The following is a 22133-nucleotide window of genomic DNA, read 5'->3' on the forward strand; positions in this document are numbered from 1 at the left end:
GCAGTTTTAGGGACTTCTTGCCGAGTGATCAATGATGATAATAATTGAGGTATTTGTCAAGTGCTTACTATGTGCAAAGCACTGAACTAAGTGCTGGGGTAGATACAAGCTCATCAGGTCCCCAGTGGGGCTCACAGTGGAAGTAGGAGGGAGCACAGGTATTGAATCCCCATTTTTCAGATGGAGGGACTAAGGTCCAGAGAAGTTAAGTGACTTACTCAAGGTCGCCCAGCAGACAGGTGGTGGAAGCAGAATTAGAACCCAGGTCCTCCTCCAGGCTGGAGCTCTTTACTAGGGCATGGTTCTCCGCCTCTCATTCTCCTTCCTGATGCCACAGACCATTCATTCATCAGGCAAACAAGACTCTATCTGGAGTCAAGACCAGTGTAAATATAACCAGCCAGGGAGGCTTTTCTCAGCACCTGATCTTTCATGCTGGCGTTATGGCTAACTGGAAACAGAAGTGCAAAAACTGACCCTGAAACAGATTGTTCTTTCTGTCCCCTGAGACTTCTCTGATGGGTTATAAGGTTGTTGGTGCCGTTTGTGCAGATGTCTTTAAAGGTGTCCCGCTGGCGACCAGAAAGTTGCTTTGTCAAAATGACAGATGGCTGGAGGCAGCCTCTTTCCCTGGTCGCCACCCTGGGCTCTCAGGTCGTGTTTTCATGTCAAGAGCGGGCTTTCTGGGGCTTGTGGCCCGGCACTCCTAAGGAACAGCTCAGGAAAACAGCTTCATTCCTTCAACTCAGAGGATCATTAATAACATCACGACTTCCTAGGCTAAGGATATTCATTCATACATTCAATCGTACTTATTGAGCACTTTGTGTGCAGAGCTCTGTACTAAAGGCTTGGGAGAGGACAATATAACAATAAACAGACACATTCCCTGCCCACAACAAGCTTACAGTCTAGAGGAGGGGAAGACAAACATTAATATCAATAAATAAATTACAGATATGTATATAAGTGCTGTGGGGCTGGGAGGAGGGAAGAACAAACAAGCAAGTCAGGGTGACGCAGAAGGGAGTGGAAGAAGAAGGAAGGGGGCTTAGGCAAGGACTCTTGGAGGAGATATGCGTTCAATAAGTCTTTGAAGGTGGGGAGAGTCATTGTCTGTCAGATTAGAGATGGGAGGTCATTCCAGACCAGAGGCAGAACTTGGGAGTGGTTATTGATTGCTGAGAGCTGAGAGAAAATCAGGCTTTTATCCTTTGGAACTGACTTTGTTGTATCAGTCTCAGGATCGATAAAATTGATTGAGCCCCTCTGTGTGCCAAGCACTTTTTTGGGTGGGGGGATCTTCTAGGAGGGAAGCTAGTTTAGTGGGCCTAGGGGAGAAGGTGTCTCCATCAGGAGGAGGGGTGTGAACTATGTCAGAGGTGGAATGGGTCAAGAGCAAGGGACAGCCAAGAGCCACTGAAGTACACAACAACGAATGGACAAACAATGGTATTTAATGAGCACTTACTGTGTACTGAGCACTGCACTAAGCACTTGGGAGAATACAATAGGGCAAGTAGACAGATCCCTGCTCTCCTCTAGAAGATTACAAGTTAATGGGGGAAGTGATATGTGCAGGGAGATCATATCTTCGCTGAAGCAGATAAGTCAATAAATTAATGAATGGTATTTTTATAATCTGGTTTATCCATTTGATTTCTCTATGTCCTTTTGGAGTTTAGGGGCCTATTTCATTGTGGGGCAGGGAGGCAGGAAAAACATAAGAGTCTGGGCTCTATGGCCAGTGTTTTTTTTTCTTCAAACAACTTATGGCTTATCATCCAGGGCTGGGCTCATATTGAGGAGATAAAACACCATTTTATAGCCTGTGGCAGTGTCATCTCCTCTGCTAGAGACTGAGAAGTCCAGCTGGTCAACTTCCGATTCCCATGTCACCCCTAGTGGGTTCACTGCTGCTGGAGCTCAGCTTCCGATCTTGAGGATGATTCAGGGAACAAAGGATAGTCTTGCTTCACTCTTCCAATACCAATTTACCGTTCTTCGAGCTCATCTGTCTTCACGCCTACCCCTCACCCACATCCTCCCCCATCCTGGAATTCCCTCCCCCTTCATATCCAATGGTCCAACACTCTCCTCACCTTCAAAGCCTTATTAAAATCACACCTCCTCCAAGAGGCCTTCGCCAATCAAGCCCTCACCTTCCCTACTGTCTCTCCCTTCTCGGTCACCTATTCACTCAGATCTGTATTTGTTAAGCACTTGTAATTCACCCCGCCCTTACCCCCAGAGCACTTCTGTGCATACCTGTAATTAATTTTGTGTCCATTTCACCCCTCTAAACTTTAAGTTGCAAGTGGGCAGGGAACACGTCTACCTTCTCTGTTGCACTGTACCCTCCCATGTGCCTAGTACAGTGCTTGGCATTCAGAAAATGCTCAATAAATACCATTGATTGGTGGATTGAGAGTCCATCTCATCCTTCCAGAGCTGTGTGGCCCTGGAAAAAACAGAGAACCAAGCCCTTTGGAGAAATAATAATAATAATAACCGTTATTAGGGCTGGGGTAGATAGAAAATAATCATGTAAGATATGGGCCCTGTCCCACATGGGGCTCACAGGGTAAGAGGAAGGGAGAAGAGATATTGAATCCCTCTTTTATAGATGAGGAAACTGCAGCACGGAGAATTTGCCAAATTCTGGAATATGTAGCCCCTGCCCCATATGGGAGGCTTACTAAGTAGGAGGGAGAACAAGGATTGAGTCTCCATTTTACAGATGAGGAAACTGAGGCACCAAGAAGTTAATGACTTACCCAAGATCACAGAGCAGGCAAGTGGCAAGCCTGGATTTTGACTCCCAGGCCCATGGTCTTCGCTAGGTTTCTCTGGGTCTCCAATGCTCTTGACATCTTTCATCAAGTGCCTAAACGCTTAGGGAGGTTGGTGCGAAGTATGAGACAGGGCCATCTTGGCAAGCCGACTGGGGTCTGTTGTCCCATTGGGCAGATTGGCTCCCCAGGCCGTATCACTAGGAATGCCATCTCCGCCGGAATGCCCAGATCCAGGACTCATCCCCACTAGGGCTCCTGAGGATTGATGGAATTGGGAACTGGGACTGGAAGGAAAATCTCAATCACATCCTCTCATTTTCCAGCTTCCCATGAGTACCCGATCTCCTGGCCCTTGGCTGGCAGCTGGAAGGGCAGCGTTAAAGGCAGGGAGGTCTCAGGGCCTCACGTACTGCCTCTCTCCGCCTCTGACAAGGGTGGGATCAGCTTCGTCCCCCAGATGGGGAGGCTGGGGAGGTATGGAGTTCTGGCCCAGCTGTGTTTGAACAGGGAGGGAGCCCTCTTTGCTGATTCAAGGTCCAGGGTAATGCGAAGCAGGCAGGCCCTCCTTTCTCAGGGCTACTCTTTTTATTTGGTGATATTCCTTTTGTGCTCTGCCATTTCCAATGCTTTGGTCCAATTTCAAAATATGATTAAACAAACCGAGGAGACTTTCGACACTGTCCTGGTTTAGATCACAGCTGTATTTCACCGGAAAATTATAGTGACGTGGGCTGCTTTGTTCTGAGTGTTCCCGGTGAGTGTGCATGCATTTGTGTGCGCGCACACACGTCTACACATGCTCCTCAACATATGCACAAACACACACCCACCCTCCCGCCTACATATAAAACCCAGGCATAAACCTTCTCTTAAAATGAAACAAATCAAAACTAAAAAACTCCAGCACTCTGAAGGCCATTAACAAAGAAGAGAAATGTAAACATCTTCTGGAGCATGTGAAGGGATCTCACCGGTCCCCTGGTTCCCCTTCTGGCACGTGCCCCATTTCCAAGGATTCCGTATCGTGAGCGCACTGTCACGCGGTGATGTATGAGGGTCATCTATCATGAGAACATTGTTTCAGGGGAGGATATAGGGTAGTAAAATACATGGCTCTGGCCAGACGGCCCAGTAGGGGATCTGGCTTCTCCCTCCCTGCCCCCTTGACTTTTACTTTCATGTGACTCGGGTTTGTGTTCGAGAAGAGGGAGTTTCTCTACGTAACTCGGTGCAAAATCAGTTAGGGGACTGGGGAGAGGGGCACTGGGATTTGTAAAAGCTTTTAAAGCAGCGTGGTTTCAAGAGCAGCTTCATCCAAGCTGAAAATCATTGCTCAATTGAACCGCGGGCCCCTGGGTCAATCAGGGCCACCTCAGAGGTCAGGGAGAACCATGTCCAGTATCTAACGGACACTGGGGACAGTGTCAGTCCCGGACTCAGCCAGCTGAAGTGTGCAGGGCTCTTTGGGGTTGGCAGAGAGCAATAAGAGGTCCGGAGTGATTGGGCTGGGGAAACGAAGCTGCCAGCCCAGCCCCAGTTGAGGAGAACCAGTCTGAGGGCTCCTGTCCACCCGCAGGTCAGGGGTCCAGTGGTGGGGCTCAGCCGGGAGCAATTCAGTAGTCTTTTAAGAGTTGCTTTTGCCCCAAGGGGAAAAAAGGCTGTTTTGGATCTGGGGCCGTCACTGTGGACAGGGAATGTGACTGCTGTATTGTTCTGTTGTACTCTCCCAAGTATTTAGTACAGTGCTCTGCACACAGTAGGTGCTCAATGAATAGGATTTATTGATGGATTGATTGATTGTGGCCTGTTTGGCATGAGGCTCCAGGAGGCTTCTATCTAAGCTGGAAAATGTCGAGGAGTCCCTCCCAAGGAGGAGCAGAGTTGTGGTGGGTCACTCCGGAAACCTGCCAGATTTAACCCTGTCCCAATACATGCTGAGAGCTGAGGCCTGGGCAAAGGACTTGAGTCTGGACCAGGCTACTGTGGCCAGAAACTCTTCTGACAGGGCCTGGCCTGTGGAGAACGGCCCATCCACCAGGATGGACCATTGAGGAGCGGAGGTGGCTCAGCATGTCCCTGAGCCTGCCAGGATGGGCGGTGCTCACGTGTGTGTGAGCCAGAGACTTCTTGGGGCTCTTAGGAATTCAGGATGGGAAGCCAGCCCCACCCAGGGTCTCTCTTTGGAAAGGAAGCCAATTTCTGGAAAGCTTTTCACCTCTGACCTCATTCAACAACCCCACGTCTCTCGGAGAGAGACCAAAGCATTTGAAAAATGATTTCTGGATCCTAACTTGGACTGATGGGACGGAAATTATCTTTCTTCTAGGCCAACACTCTTCTCTTTCTGTGCCAAGCCAACATTTTGCACAGTTCATGGCACATAGTAAGCATTTAGCAAGTGGAATTATTATTATCATAAGTAGCATGGCGTGTAGAGAAGCAGCATTGTGTAGTGGTTAGAGAAGGGCCTGGAAATTTGGAGGTTGTGGGTTCTAATCCTGGTTCCACCATTTGTCTGATCTGTGACCTTGGGAAAGCCACTTCACTTCTCTGAGCCTCAGTTACCTCACCTGTAAAATGGGGATTGAGACTGTGAGCCCCACGTGGGACAGGGACTGTGTCTAACCTGATTTGCTCGTATTCATTCATGCAATTCATTGTATTTACAAGCTCTTTGTGCAGAGCACTATACTAAGTGCTTGGAAAGTACAATTCAGCAGTAAAGAGAAACAGTCCCTGCCCACACCAGGCTCACAGTCTAGAAAGGGGGAGACAACCATCAAAATAAGTAAACAGAAATCAATGTAAATAAATTGGATTATAGATATATGCACATCAAAAGAAGTAAACAGGCGTTAATATAAATGAATAGAATTATAGATGTGTACGTATATACATATATATATATATATGTACAGACAATTATAGATATGTTCATATATTGTATCCACCCCACTGCTTAGTACAGTGCCTGACAAATAGTAATTTAATCTACCTCAGCATGTAATACAGTGCTTGGCACATTATTATAATTATTTATTGTGGAGCCAAGCCTCACCCATTAGCTGTAATTGAATTGTAGTAGTAATGATATGTACTAAGCAACTACAGATTTCAATGCCCTGTAATTACATTAATTGTCAATCTTCCCCTCTAGACTGTAAGATTATTGTGGGGAGGGAATGTGGCTGTTTGTTGTTATATTGTAGTACAGTGCATTATACCCAGTAAGCACTCAATAAATACAACTGAATGAATGAATACTAAACCCTTAAAGAACAACACAAATGCGAGACTGCCCTGATAGCTTCAACTACCACCCTGATGCAGATGATTCTGACATCTATCTAACAAGCCACAACCTCTCTCCCCATCCTGGTCTGGAAGATTCCTTCATATAGATGCCCCACTGGTTCATCAAGCTCAATATGTCTAAAACTGAACTCATTTTCCCTCCCAAATCCTCTCCTCCACCTAATATTCCTATCACAGTTCATAGCCCCACCATTCTGAAGCCTGGAAACTTGGACTTCTCCTTGATTTCTTGTTCTCTTTCAACACTCATATTCAGATATTCTAAATCCTGCCGATTTTTTCCTCCTCAACATTTCCCTGATCCACCCCTTCCTCGCCACCCAATGACCCCCTACTACTAATAAAAATAGTGGTGATATTTGCTTACTATATACCAAGCGTTGTACTAAACACTGGGGTAGCTACAGGACAATTGAGTCCCACGTGGGGCTCATAGAGTAAGTCGGAAGGAGAACAGGTATTGAGTACCCATTTGGCAGAAGAGAGAACTGAGGCACAGAGAAGTTTATTGACTTGCCCAAGTTTGAGCAGCCCTTAGCCAGTGGAGCCAGAATTAGAACCCAGTTCCTCTGATTCCCAGGCCTGTGCTGTTTCCACTGTGCCACATTCCTACTATTGGTTGACCGGTGGTCAGTTACTCCTCTGGGAGTCAGAGGACCTGGGTTCTAATTCTAGCTCCACCATGTAGGTACTGTGTGACCTTGGGCAAGTCACTTTAATTGTCTGTGCCTCAGTTACTTTATCAGTTACCATACCTAATGTGAGCCCAGTGAGGAAAATGGACTGTGTCTAACCTTGTATTGGCCTTGTGGCTAGAGCATGGTCCTTGGAATCAGAGTTCTAATCTCAGCTCTGCCACTTGTCTGCTATATGACCTTGGGCAAGTCATTTTAATTATCTGTGCCTCAGTTCCCTCATGTGAGACCTGCTGATCTTATATCTACCCCAGCGCTTAGAGCAGTACTTGAAATACAGTAATCACTTAACAAATACCACAATTATTATTAATATTATTATTATCATCATGCCTGGCACATAGTAAATGCTTAAAAAATACCATAAAAAATGAAAAATTCACAGCCCAACCTCTTAAGGTGTGTGAGAGGCAGGGTAGGAGGAGACCTATCACTCTCGTTTGGGTTTCTTGCCTAGAGAAAAGCACCAGGTGAGTGTCCACCCCAGCGCTTAGAACAGTGCTTGGCACATTGTAAGCACTTAACAAATACCATCACCACCAAACTGTGCCCAGCCAGGAAGCATCTGGCTGCCCTCACTGTCCAGTTTATCCTGCCTCTTCTGCTGCCGGGAAAATGCTCAGTCTTGAGAAGGTGCCTTGGCCACATCCTGACTCTGTGAATGGGGGCTCCCTGTGGCCACTCCGTGGCTGGCCAGTCTAGAGCCAGCTGGGACTCCTGAAAGGGTTTGGCTAATGTCTGGAGCTGAGGTTTGCCCCAAAGCCATGAGCCTTCTTGGGAGACATTGAGAGGTGGAAGTTTTCTCCCTTTTCTACTGATAGCCTGATGGTCCATACTCATGGACTAACCAGAAGGGACATTTTAGAGTTTTGTCCAAGGTGGTCTAGGTTCCTACATTAGCAATGTCTTGTGGCCCCTACCAATCAGTCAATCAATCAAGCAATGTTATTTATTGAGCAATTACTGTATGCAGAGCACTGTACTAAGCACATTTTTTTTAAATGGCACTGGTTAAACACTTACTACATGCCAAGCACTGTTCTAAGGGCTGGAAAAGATGTGTGATAATCAGGTAAAAAACAGTATCTGTCCCACATGAGGCTCAGAGTTTAAGTAGAAAGGAGTAGGATTTAATTTTACAGTTTTTACCCATTTTAAAGATGAGACAACTGAGGTACAGAGAAGTGAAGTGACTTGGCCAAGGTCACACAGCAGACAAATGGAAAAGCTGAGATGAGGTCCCACGTCCTCTGATTCCCAGTTTAATTCTCTTTCAGGCTGCTTCCCTTGGGAAAGTATAATCCAGTAGAGTTGGTAGACACATTCCCTGTCCACAAGGAGCTTACAGTCTCCTTCTAGTGAAATTGCTGAGATTAGAGGTCACTCTGAAGGGGAAATGAATCAGTGGAGAAAAAGAAGCTGGTTATAGGCAGGCAATGTGTCTGTTTATTGTTGTATCTTATTCTCCCAAGCTCTTAGTATGGTGCTCTGCACACAGTAGGAGCTCCATAAATTTGATGGAATGAATGAAGGAAAGGAGAAAAGAAATGCGGATGTGGTCCTGGCTATTTCCACTTGCCTGCAAATTTGACTTTTGTCAGCTTTTCTCTGGCAATCGTGCATGAAACACAGTTTCAGCAGGACTTAAAAATGTCTTGGAAGGAGAACCATGTATTGTGGAAAGTTAGAGAACAAGTTTGGCAAAGGAGGCAATGTGATTAAGGGGAGAGAGCTCAGCTCTGGGCCTCAAAAGACCTGAATTCTAACCCTGGCTCTGCCACTTGCTGGCTGCTGGACTCTGGGCCAATCACTTGGCTTCTCTGTGCCTCAGTTTTCTCACCTGTAAAATGGGGATTCAAAGCCTGTTCTCCCCCCCATCGTCATCATTATTATCATTATTAGTAGTATTACTTTTGATAAGTGCTTATTAACAATAATAATGATAACGGTATTTGCTAAGCACTGGGGTAGATACAAGCAAATCGGGTTGAACATAGTCCCTGTCCCACGTGGGCTCAAATTCTCAATCCCCATTTCAAACATGAGGTAACTGAGGAACAGAGAAGTGAAGTGACTTGCCCAAGGTCACACAACAGATACGTTGTGGAGCTGGGATTAGAACCCATGGCCTTTTTTACTCCCAGACCCGTCAAGAACTGTTCTAAGCACTGGAGAAGAAACAAGTTCATCAGATTGAATGCAGCCCCTGTCACTCATTCATTCATTCAGTGGTGTTTATTGAGTGCTTCCTGTCTGCAAAGCAGTGTACTAAGCGCTTGGGAGAATAAAATATACCAGAAACATTCCCTCCCCTCAACAAGCTCACAGTCTAGAAGGGGAGACTTCAGTGAATAAATACTTAAATTACAGATATATATATCTGTAATTTAAGTATTTATTGAGCACTTATTGTGTGCAAAGCACTGTACTAAATGCTTGGGAAGTACAAGTTGGCAACATATAGAGACGGTCCCTACCCAGCGTGGCTCAGTGGAAAGAGCCCGGGCTTTGGAGTCAGAGGTCATGTATATATACATATACACACATATATATATATATATATATATGTGCTGTGGGGATGGTGGAGGATGAATGAAGAGAGCAAGTCAGGGTGATGCAGAAGGGAGTGATGAGAAGGGGAGAGGAGGGATTAGTCAAGGAAGTCTTCTTGGAAGAGACGTGCTTTCAATAAGGCTTTGAAGTGTGGGTGAGCAATTATCTGTCTGATATGAGGAGTCCCAGGGGGTTTATAGTCTAAATAGGAGGGAGAAGAGGTATTAAAACCTGTTAAAAGACCTATTATAAAAATTTCCTAAATGCATACTACATACCAAGCACCATACTAAGCATTGGGGTAATATAAGCTAATCAGGTCGGGCACAGTCCCTGTTCCACATAGGGCTAAATCTAAGGTATTTAATCCCCATTTTACAGATGAGGAAATTGAGTAACTTGCCCAATGTCACTCAACAGGCAAGTGGCAGAGCCGGGTTGATAATCCAAGTCCTCTGACTCCCACGCCTGTGCTCTTTCTACTAAGCCAAGCCTTGAGCCAAGCCCTCCCTGGCCCTGAGTTTTCTCCCTCTCAGCTGAGCGTTTGTCAATCCTGGCTTAGTGGCAAAGTACAGGATGAGCAAAGCCCCAGGTGCCGATTCCCCTGGACCGACCCCCACAGAGCCGCTACCTGGGCACCCGGATGCCATCAAGCAGAGCCAGACGATTCAGACTCTCTCCCGAGTTTCCTCGCCTGTCATCCGGGCTTGGGATTTTTTCTGCAAGTTAAGAAAACCTAGGGCAGATTCCAGTTGGACTGGACCAATGGGACTGCAGATGTCTCCTGTAGCTCAGATGGAGCTTTGCTCTTTTCACTGCGTATGTAAGTCTGTGTGTCTGAGTGCATCCATATATGTGTATGCATCTACCAAAAAAGAAAGAAATCCAGATGTGACTATACACCATCTGGTTAAAATAACTGCAGTGCTGGATGATAATTACCAGTTATTTATTATGAATCGTGGGATCCTATTATGGATTCTGACTGACTCCCGGGAATTGGTCTTGTTTCTATATTCAGAAATATCTCTTTGGCTTTCATCAGATCCAGACTGCATGACTTTTCATAAGCGCTCTCCGCGAGCGCACACACATGCACTCACACCTACCCACCCGCACACGTGCACACAGAAACGCTCGCACACACATACATGTTCACGCACATGCACGCATGCAGGTCTTCCCCCCTGGACAGCAGGGGTGGACCAGCTTCCGCAGGCTGAAGTCCTGAGGTGAAGCTGCAATCACGAGGATAGACTGAGGAATAGCAGTGGCTTCTGGAAACTTCTGGTTAACAGACTTTCCCGTGCACTGTTGAGGCCAACCCAGCCGGTTGTGCCGAGAAAGGGGCTGGGCCACGGGGCTTCTAGTAAAAGGGCATGAATCCCAATTCAGTTTGCCTCTACTTTCCATGGGTGAAGACAGAGCCGGCTTCCGGCTCTGAAGCGGGGGATAAATTTGCTGCTCTCTCCTCTTCCTTCCATCATCATTATGGTCAATCAGCCAATCCATCAGTGGTTTTTATTAATCTCTTACTGTGGGTACTAAGGCAGTAGAAAGAAGAGATGACTCCTGCCCTCAAACAGCTAAGTGGAAACTTGTGCCCACCCTCTCTGACATTACACCTGCCTCATGAAGCTGTGCCCGTGTCAACCTTGCCACCCCATGGCTTCACAGCCAGGTGGGTCACAGCCTAGGTAGGAGGGAGTAGGACTCAATCCATATTTTAGAGAGGAGGAAACTGAGGCACAGAGAAGTTAAGTGACTTGACCAAAACCACAGAGCAGATATGTGGTGGAGTCAGGATTAGAATCCAAGTCCTCCAACTCCTAGGCCTGGGCTTTTTCTATTAGGCCATGCTACTTCTCATGATTTATGGTTTCACTTGATAATATTTCTAAAAATGTGTCTTCTACTCCTCCCTATAACATAGATTCCCCAGTTCTATTCCCCGTTAGGGCAACTACCTGTTTCACCTAGGGCCATCCAATTGATAGGTATTTATTCACAGTTTCCCAATTTCAGGAGGGCTTGGAAAGGCTGTTGGATGTCAAGGGGAAAGGAGTTCTAGACAGAGGGATGGCTGTGGGAGAGAGATTATCGGTAGGACAGAATGAGGTAAAGTGAGCTTATAATAATAATAATAATGAGTGTGGTATTTGCTAAGCGCTTACTATTTGCCGAGAAGAGAACTATGGTGAGTGCTGGGATAGATACAAGATAATCAGGTTAGACACATTTTCTGTTCCTCATGAGATTCAGTCTAAAGGGGAGGGAGAATAGGTATTTAAATAGGAAATCATTTAACTTCTCTGTGCCACCGTGTCTTTGGTTACATAATCTGTAAAACGGAGATTAAGAATGAAACTTCACATGGGAAGTGGACTGTGTCCAACCTGATTAGCTTGTATCTACACCAAGTGCTTAGTACAGTGCCTGGCATATAATAAGAGCTTAACAAATGCCATGAAAAAATTGGGTATTGAATCCCCATGTTACAGATGGGGAAAATGAGGCACAGAGAAGTCATTTGCCCAAGGTCATTCAGCAGGCAAGTGGTGGAGTCAACATGAGAATCTAGGTTTCCTGAATCTCAGTCACATCTTCTTTACCCCAGGCCATGTTGCTTCTTGTAGTATGTGTATTGTGTGTGTGTGTGTGTATATGTGTGTGTATTCCATGTGTACAGTTACCTTCAAAAGTGAAAGCCAGGTATATTTAATTCCATTCTACTGAAGCACATATCTGTTTATATGTGTGTGCATAGACCATATCCTACAACTGTGGGCATATAGATGTATGCATATACCACGTGGTTTAGAGACAGCGTTGGTGTTTTTAATCCCCAGGCCTACAGCAGATATGTATATCTTTGTCGAACAAGTACATGCACCTATATCAAGTTGGTCTAATATTCTTGTAGAAAATTTTCTGTAACCACTAACCTTTCAGCATAAGCGGAGCACACAAACACACTCTGCACTTTCATTAACAGAGGAGTGCTAATATCATGCAGCTGTCCAGCTGCTATAAGACCATTGATTAATGTGTCCATGCTTGGCATGAAGATTATTATTTCTCCCTTTGCTGAGCCTGTTCAAGCCCCAACTTTGTCATTATTTGGGTTGGAACTTTAGATTGTTGCATTTTAATGCACTGAACTATGCAGGACTGTTGGACAGTCAAGTACAAATATTTTCGCTCACACAAGGAAGTCCCGAGCCAGGTAGGCTTATTGGCTGAAATACGGTTTACCCAAATATTATCATTTCTACATTATCCTGAAAGGGAACCCTACAACCAGAGAAGGGGTGGGGGGCGGCTGCACATTTCCCCTGACTTTCATTCGTTCATTCATTCAATCGTATTTATTGAGCACTTACTGTGTGCAGAGCACTGTAGTAAGTCTTTCCTTTAGTTAGACCACCCTTTCAAGAGGTGATTTTCTCTCTCTCCAACTCAATCAAATCAATCAATCAGTAGTATTTATTGAGCCCTTACTGTGGGCAGAGTATGAGAAGCAGCATGGCTTAGTGGCAAGAGCCCGGGCTTGGGAATCAGAGGCCGTGGGTTCTAATCCCGACTCTGCCACTTGTTTGCTGTGTGTCCCTGGGCAAGTCACTTAACTTCTCTGTGCCTCAGTTACCTCACCTGTAAAGTGGGGATGAAGACTGAGCCCCACATGGAGCAACCTGATAACCTTGTATCTACCCCAGCACTTAGAACAGTGCTGGGCACGTAGTAAGCACTTAACAAATACCATCATTATTATTATTATTACTAAGCTTTTGGGAGAGTATGATGTGGTGAATAGAGCACTGGCCTGGGGGTCAGGAGATGATGTGCTCTAATCCTGGCTCCACCACTTGTCTGCCGTGTGACCTTGGGCAAGTCACTTCACTTCTCTGTGCCTCAGTTTCCTCATCTGTAAAATGGAGATTGAGACTGAGAGCCACGTGGGACAAACCAATTTACTTGTATCCACGCCAGTGCGTAGTACAGTGCCTGGCACACTGTAAGCGCTTAACAAATGCCATGATTATTATTAGAAAAGCGGCATGGCTTAGTGGATAGAGCATGGACTTGGTCTGCTGTGTGACCTTGGGCAAGTCACTTAACTTCTCTGTGCCTCTGTTGGGGCATGGGGGTGCTGGGGGAAGGAGAGGGGGTGACAGTTGTGGAGTCCCGATCTCACCTGCCCCTTCAGGCCTACGGCACCCCAACAGTGCCTCAACTGTAAAAAGGGGATGAAGACCATGAGCCCCATGAAAGACAGGAGCTGTGTCCAACCTGATTAATGTGTATTTACTCCAGTGCTCAGAACAGTGCTTGGCACGTAGTAAGCGCTTAACAGATACCATTATTAATTATAATATTGTCATTATAATAATATTATATGACAATGATTATTATATTATATAAAATATTATGAGATAATATATTTTATATGTCTGATATATGATATATGTCATATCTGATATTATATGATAATCATTGTCATTTATATTATATTGTAATAATCATTGTCATTTATATTATATTGTAATAATCATGGTCAATTATATTATATTATATTATATTTTATATTATATTATATTAATCATTGTCATTTATATTCTATTATGTTTTATATTATATCATATTATATCATGTTATATTATATTATATGTTATATTGTATTATATTATATTATATTATATTACATTATATTATATTATATTAATCGTCATTTATATTATATTATATTATATATATTATATTATATTATATTATATTATATTATATTATATTATTATTACAGTACAACAGGGCTGGTAGACATGCTCCCTGCCCACACTGAGCTTGTTTTCCCAAAAGGAGAAGACTGAGCTGGGTCCCGGAAACAGAATTCAGCTTCCAGGCAACAGAGCTCCCTGTTTGGGGCGATGGGGGAGGGGGTGTGTGGGCATCCCCGGGGATTAAAGCGCTCTGAAGGTCCGGAGTCCGGCGGGCTGGATCGGGATCTGATTCTCAACGCATTTCGTCTCTGTCTTTGCCTAGAATAAAGAGGTGACCTGCAAACGAGAGAAGTGTCCGCTGCTTTCTCCAGACTGCGCTCTAGTGATCAAGCAGCAGGGAGCGTGTTGTGAGCGATGCAAAGGTGCAGTTCCCCTTGGGATTCCCCTTTTCTGGTTTGCCTCTGCAGCTTGTCTCGTGCCTCAACCTCCTCAGTCCTACCCTGGCGGGAACTGGTGCCGTAGGCCCGGAGGGGCAGATGAGAGCAGGTCTCCACAATGGCACCCCCTCTCCTCCCCCCAACCCCACTATGCCTAGATGCCCGCTGGGTCTAGGCATCCAAGAATGGCAACTGAGAACAGTTTCCATCCCCAGCACTGTTGGCCCCACATGGGATTTCCCAGCACTGAAGGGAAATCTAGAAAATGGGTGGGGAGATAATGTTGTGCCGATGGGAACCATGTGAGTAAGCTGGTTTGGGCCTAAATTACCACCGATTGACCTTACAGAGAAACTTTCTGTCAGGTGGGTTATTGCTTTTGATTCCTTTATTGTTGTGGATTCTTAGATTTATCCTCCAAAATCAGGAGAAAAGGGGATGGTGAGGGGAAAGGCAAACAGCCCCTGCCTGGAAAAGAAAGCCTGGCTTTGTCAGCCTCGAAAAAATTCAAGACAGCAGCTCTAATCAATCAATCAATCAGTAGTATTTACTGGTATTTATGTGTGCAGAGCAGTGTACTAAACATTTAGGACAATACCATACAGAAGGTTGGCACTATCCCTGCCATAATCCCAGCTCCACCACTTTTCAGCTGTGTGACTTTGGGTAAGTTACTTCACTTCTCTGTGCCTCAGTTGCCTCATCCGTAAAATGGGGCTTAAGGCTGTGAGCCCCACGTGGGACAACCTGATTACCTTGTATCTTCCTCAGCACTTAGAACAGTGCTTGGCACATAGTAAGCGCTTAGCAAATGCCATCATTATTATTATTATCAAGGAGCTTGCAATCAGGTGGGGAAGACATGCATTGAAATGAGTTTATACAATGGTCTCATCAGAGCAGGAGTCTTTCTTGGTGCTGACAAACCATGCTGTGTCTCATTGGCTCAGTTGTCTCACCTCCCACCCCAGATTTCCCTGGTGGTTGAAAACAGGCCTTTGCTCTCTCTCCCTCATCCCTGCTTTTGGCTCTCCCAGAACCCCAGGGACCAATTCACCCCCACACTGAGTATTTCCTCTCCCCTCCTCACCCTGCTGCCTCTCTCCCTTTCTCCCCCAATGCCCCCCATTGACGAGGTGACAGGAGAGTTGCAGAGCTGAACCCTCAACAAGTTGGAGAAACTTTCTCTTTCTACTCCTGAGAGCATCAGTGTCAACTTGATATGTGTCAGCCCAGTTCTTTGGGAGAGATGTTATGTTGCGCTTGCTTGAGAGCTACTTAATTTTCCTCCCACCTCCACTGCCAAGTTTCCTCCCACCCAAGCTTGGAGGGTCTCTGGGAGCCCTCCCACACCTGTCTCCCCAGTTGTCTGGACTATGGGTTGCTCAAAGGGGATGGGGAAGACTAGGGCAGGAGACAGGAGCAGTGGGGAGGGAAATGCTGGAAGATAAAAGGATAAAAGCTGAAGTTTACTACTGGAGAAAGCAAGCAGCGCTGGAAAAGAGATCCTGGTGCAGTCGACTGGAAATGAATCCAGGGGAATCGGACAGCCTCTCCATAACCCTTCCTTCCCCCTTCCTTCCTGAGGAAGAAACCCGGCAGCAGGCTGGGACAGAAATTCTGGCATTTCAGTTTTTAGGATCTCCTCCCCCAAACCATCAAGCTCACACACCAGGGTTTCCGTTTTCCCACTTAATGGGAAAGGAACAGATTGTCTAATGCCAAGATTTCTTTAGGTCTTGGTGTGTTTCCATGGACGGAAGATGTGTGGCTTCGAATTTGAATGCATTCTGCTTGAGCTTTCCTAGAGTGAAACTTAATGCACCCGAGTCTCCCCTAAGGAAATTTGGGTCTGGGGTTTGTCAGAGATCCAACCCTTTACATGTGGGATTAGAGCACAAGTAGAGGCTTAGACCCTTCTGACTCCAAATTGTCCTTCACGATGATCTTACTCCCCAGTCAAAATCTGACAGCTGGAATTTAGGAAATACCCCTCTGCCTCCAGACTAGTTGAGATGGGATGGGATGGTGTGGATAGGGGAGAGGGAGAGAGAGAGAGAATATGAATATATATGAGAATGCTAGTGATGAAATCTCCTAATGTGTCAGTAGTAGAAGAACCCTTGGTCGAGTTGTGAAGACCTTGGGATCGTGAACCTACAGGAAGGAATGGATTCTAATGGTTTGCGCTGTGCCACATGCAGTCTCTTCCCTAACAATAATAATAATAATAATGGTATTTGTAAAGCACTTACTATGTGCCAAGCACTGTTCTAAGCACTGGGGTAGATACAAGGTTGACCCACGTGGGCTTACAGTCTTACTCCCCATTTTACAGATGAGGAAACGGAGGCACAGAGAAGTTAAGTGGCTTGCCCAGGGTCACACAGCAGACAAGTGGTGGGGCTGGGATTAGAACCCACCTCCTCTGATTCCCAAGTCTATGCTTTTTCCACTAAGCCACACTGCTTCTCCCTCTGCCAGTCGTATCCTTTCAGGGGTAGGGAGTGGGTGGGCAGAGGTGCAGTACATTGCGAGGTCAACGTAGCTCAGTGCCATGCAGTGGCAGAGGCCCATAGACCAGTAGGAGGGTGCCACGAGCACCGTGGTCCCCGCCATCTGTGTTGGCCAGCTATTTTTACGGTTCTCACAATTTCTCTTCCACCTTCATTAGAAGGCTTTCAGAAATCGAAAGGGAAGCCAGGAGAGTGAAACAGAGGCAGTGGCTCCCCCCTCGGCTTTGGAGTTTCTGGTGGGGGCCAGCCCTCTGGCCTTAGCGCTCTGGCTGCTCTGGAAAGAGGTGACCTGTGTCTGGGACTCTAGCCAGGTGCAAGCTTTGTTCTGGTTATGTTCATCAGGCCCTGTCTGATGGAACCCCATGAGCTCAAGACACGTATGTGCAGCCTGTCTCACCATGTGAGAAGCAGCATGGCTCAGTGGAAAGAGCACGGGCTTTGGATTCAGAGGTCATGGGTTCAAATTCCTGCTCTGCCAATTGTCAGCTGTGTGACTTTGGGCAATCACTTAACTCCTCTGTGCCTCAGTTACCTCATCTGTAAAATGGGGGTGAAGACTGTGAGCCCCAGGTGGGACAACTTGATCACCATGTAACCTCCCCAGCGCTTAGAACAGTGCTTTGCACATAGTAAGTGATTAATAAATGCCATTATTATTATTATGTGTTTCCAGCATGAGAAGCAGTGTGGTGTAGTGGATAGAGCACCAGCCTGGAAGTCAGAAGGTCATGGGTTCTAATCCCTGCTGTGCCGCTTGTCTGCTGGGTGACCTTGGACAAGTTACTTCACTTCTCTGGGCCTCACGTACCTCATCTGGAAAATGGGGATTGAGACCGGGAGCCCCATGTGGGACAGGGACTACTTCCAACCTGATTTGTCTGTATCCACCCCAGTGCTTAGTACAGTGCCTGGCTCATTTGAGCTCCAGTGTGAACGGTCGCCTGCTCATTGTGTCGGGAGGCGTTTGAGGTCGTGAAGATTAGAGGGGAATTCGCAACCTTTCTGGGGTTGTGAACCGTGGCACACCTCTTCCTACATCAGCAGTAGTGGGGGTCTAAAGGGAGAGATTTCTGGATTGGAGATGGCCATGAGAGCCCTCCCCAGTAATAATAATTGCAGTATTTGGTAAATGTAACTGTGGTAGATACAATGTAACCAGGTTGGACACAGTCCCTATTCCACGTGGGGTTCACAGTCAAAATAAGAGGGAGAACAGCTATTTAATCCCCATTTTACATATGAAGAAACTGAGGCACAGAGAAGCTAAGTTGCCCAAGATCATACAGAAGAGAAAAGGAAGAACTAGGATTAGAACTCAGATCCCCTGATTCCCATGCCTGTTTCATCAGGCCACATCAGTTCTGCGGACTTCTCTTGTTTTCATTTTCCTGAGTGAAATTGCTTCTTTGTGTTTCTCTCCACCATGAGCAGTTGGGTTGAATGTCTTATGTTTGTCTGGCTCATTGGGTAAAAATTGAGCACCAAGAAAATATTTGAGAAATTCAGTCACAACTGTAATATTACTGCCAACCTTCTTAAATGAGTCAGCTGATCAATAACGTTTTTTGAACCCCTACAGTGGGGAAGCAGCACAGCCTAGGGAGAAGATTGCAGGCCTATGAGTCAGAGGATCTGGGTTCTAATTCCAGCTCTGCCACTTACTGTGTGACCTTGGACAAGTCACTTAACTTCTCTGTGCTTCAGTTCCCTCATTTTCAAAATGGGGATTCAATACCTGTTCTCCCTCTTACTTAGACTGTGAGCCTCATATGGGGCTTAATTATCTTTGTATCTACCCCAGTGCTTAGTACTTGGCACTTATGCTTAACAAATGCCATGCTTATTGTTATTGATATTAATAATAATAATAGTCCTGTGTGAGAGACAGACAAATAGATCAAAGGTACAGAGAATAATAGAGTATACAAAGTGTGAACATAAGTCTCTGGAATGTGAGAGGACTTAAGTGCTTAAGTAGCATGTAAGAGTTGACTTATCTGTTGAGGAATATAAGGTGGGAAGAGTAAAATGTACTTGGGAAAGTGTTCCTGGAAGAGATGTGATCTCAGGAGGACTTTGAAGATGGAAGAGCAGTTGTCTGCCGAATATGTTGGGGGAGGAATTCCAGACAGATGAGAGGACATGAACAATAGGTTGGTTATGAGAAAGATGAGAATGAAGCTCAGTAAATAGGTTAGTTTGAGAGAAATGAAGAGAGTGAGCTGGAATGTAGAGGGAGAAGAGAGTGGATAAGTAGGGGGGAACTGCTGATTTGGAGCCAATAGTCAAGAGTTTCTGCCTGATTGAGGGGAGAGAAATGGGAAACCACTGAAAGTTGAGGAGTGGGAATATGTGTGCAGACTGACATTCTAAAGAAATGATCAAGACAGCAGAATCAAGTGTGTATTAGAGAGAAGAAGCAGGACCGTTTTTTCAAAAAAAAAACGTTCAGGACATGTCACCCCGCTCCTTGGAAAACTCCAGTGGTTGCCTATCCACCTCTGAATCAAACAAAAACTCCTTACCATTGGCTATAGAGCAGTCCACCTCCTTGCCCTGTCCCCAGTGCTTCGCACATAGTAAGCACTTAACAAATGCCATTATTATTATCATTATTATTATTATTACTACTATTACTACTTTCCTTCTACAACCTGGCCAGTGCACTTCACCCTCTAGTGCTAATAATCTTCTCTCTGTACCTGTATCTCGCCCATCTCAACGCCAACCACTCGCCCACATCCTGCCTCTGGCCTGGAATGCCCTCCCTCCTCAAATTCGACGACAATTACTCTCCCCTCTTCAAAACCTTGTTGGAGGCACATTTCCTCCAAGAGGCCTTCCCAGACTAAGCTTTTCCTTTTCCCTCCTCCCACTCCCTTCTACATCGTCCTGACTTTCTCCCTTTGTTCTTCCCCACTCCCAGCCCCACAGCACTTGTGTACATATCTGTAATTTATTTGTATTGATGCCTGTCTCTCCCCTCTAGACTGTAAGCTCGTTGTGGGCAGGGAATTTGTCCCTTTAATGTTGTATTGTACTCTTCCAAGCAGTACAGTGCTCTGCAAACAGTAAGGGCTCAATAAATATAACTGAATGAATGAAGGAAGGAAGGAAGGAAGAAATTCCATACTTATCCTGTCTTCCTGGAGCCTACTCAATTCAGAAAAATCCCTGACATCTGATTTGCATAAATTTGACTTTTATATTTCCATAGAGTGTTTAAGCAACCAGAATAAGGTTTTCTAACATTTGATATTATTACATCACTTCACTAATCTCCTACTACAGCTCAGCCCGCACACTCCGCTCCTCTAGTCCTGGCTTACTTATTGTATCCCGATCTCGTCTATCTCGCTGCCATCCCCTTTCCCAAATTCACCCCCTAGCTTAGAACTCCTTCCCACTCAATATATTCTGGACCACCACTCTTACCACCTTCAAACCATTCCTAAGGTTACATCTTCTCCAAGAGTCCTTCCCTGATTAAGCCCTCTTTTCCCCAACCCCCTCTCCCTTCTGTGTCAACTTTGCACTTGGGTAAATGACCTTTGGACATTTGATATTCTCCCCACCCACGACTCCACAGCACCTGTGTACGTATCTTTAAATGATATATTATAAATTTCTTGTCTTATGCTGTTGTCGTCTCCAACTCATAGCGACAACATGGACATATCTCTCCCAGAATACGCAACCTCCATCTGCAATCACTCTGTTAGTGTATCCATCGAGTTTTCTTGGTAAAAACATGGAAGCGGTTTCAATCAATCAATCATGTTTATTGAGCGCTTACTGTGTGCAGAGCACTGTACTAAGCACTTGGGAAGTGCAAGTTGGCAACATATAGAGATAGTCCCTACCCAACACTGGGCTCACAGTCTAGAAGACTGTGAAGAAGTCTAGAAAAATGGTTTACCATTGCTTCCTTCCGCACCATAAACTCGACTCTCTCCCACGCCGCTGCTGCCAAGCATGGGTGAGTTTTGACTTGTAGCAGATTGCCTTCCACTTGCTAGCCACTGCCCAAGCTAGGAATGGAATGGATAGGCCTCTGCTTGACTCTCCCTCCTGTAATTGAGACTGGTAGAGTACTGGAAATTCTCCAGGTGTGACCCTGAGAGGGGATAAATTGCTGTCTGTCTCCCCCTCTGGATTCTAAGCTTCTTGTGGGCAGGGAATGTGTCTACCAACACAGCTATATTGTACTCTCTCAAGTGCTTTGTAAAGTGTTCTGAATACAGTAAGCACTTAATAAAAAACCGTTGATCAGTTGATTGATTGATTTGCTCCTCCCCAGCCCACCTTTGCAGCTGTATCTCACTCTAGATTCTCCCACCTTTGTCCCCTTTCTCCTTCCGTTTCCACCAGCTTGGAACACCCTCCCACCCTACATCAAACCACCTCTATCCTCACATTCAAAGTTCTCCTAATATCCCACTTCTTCCAAGTCTTCCCAGATTTATCTCCCACCTGTCTCGGCCATATTATCCTTTCAAGAACTTAGCATTTATGAACTCATTAAGTTAACCCTCTTATGAATGTATGTTGACTTAATCATTTTGACCACTCTAATTATAAATAGTTTTATGTTAATCTCCCCCAGTAGTTTGTGAGCGCTTTGTGGACAGATCACATGCCACTCCTTTCTTCTGTTCTTCCCAAATACCGAGTGCAATGCTTCATCCCAAAGGGTTCTCAATACATGCTGCTGCTTTTACTACTACTTTTTACTGCTACTAGTATAGTAATATACTCATACTCCCTCTACATATAGTTACAGGACGTAAGAGACTGCTGTTATTACCATCACAACCGCCAAGTCATTTTTCTCATCTTTTCCATTGCGCTTCCAGCTACAGGTTGTGAGATTGTGGTAAGATCGGATTTCCCCTATCCTCATCTTCTCCCTCCAGCCTCAAAAAACCAATCGATAGTATTTATTGAATACTTACTGTATGCAGAATGCTGTTTTAAGTGCCTAATGATAATTTGATTCAGTATCTTTAGAGGTTTTCTGTGTTTTTGTCCGAAGAAAGAGAAGCAAAAAATAATTTTCTAGCAGGATTTCTGTTCTTTTCTTACTTCCCTAAGTGAAAAAGAG

The 22133-nt window shown here is 45.4% G+C and overlaps 1 protein-coding gene and 1 non-coding gene across 2 annotated transcripts in view; one reads left to right on the top strand and one right to left on the bottom strand.

Annotated features, from left to right (window-relative positions):
- BMPER (BMP binding endothelial regulator) overlaps positions 1 to 22133 on the top strand; it is a 223944-nt gene that overhangs the window by 28617 nt on the left and 173194 nt on the right. The window contains exon 3 of the mRNA XM_038770108.1: positions 14399 to 14498. Coding sequence (XP_038626036.1) covers positions 14399 to 14498 — 100 coding nt within the window. The remainder of the gene's footprint in view (positions 1 to 14398; positions 14499 to 22133) is intronic.
- Positions 21019 to 21156, bottom strand: LOC119924934. The gene has a single exon (XR_005449612.1). It is a non-coding gene; the product is annotated as a small nucleolar RNA SNORA7 (small nucleolar RNA).

Source organism: Tachyglossus aculeatus, chromosome 2 (genome assembly GCF_015852505.1).
Source record: "Tachyglossus aculeatus isolate mTacAcu1 chromosome 2, mTacAcu1.pri, whole genome shotgun sequence".
Lineage (NCBI taxonomy): Eukaryota > Metazoa > Chordata > Mammalia > Monotremata > Tachyglossidae > Tachyglossus > Tachyglossus aculeatus.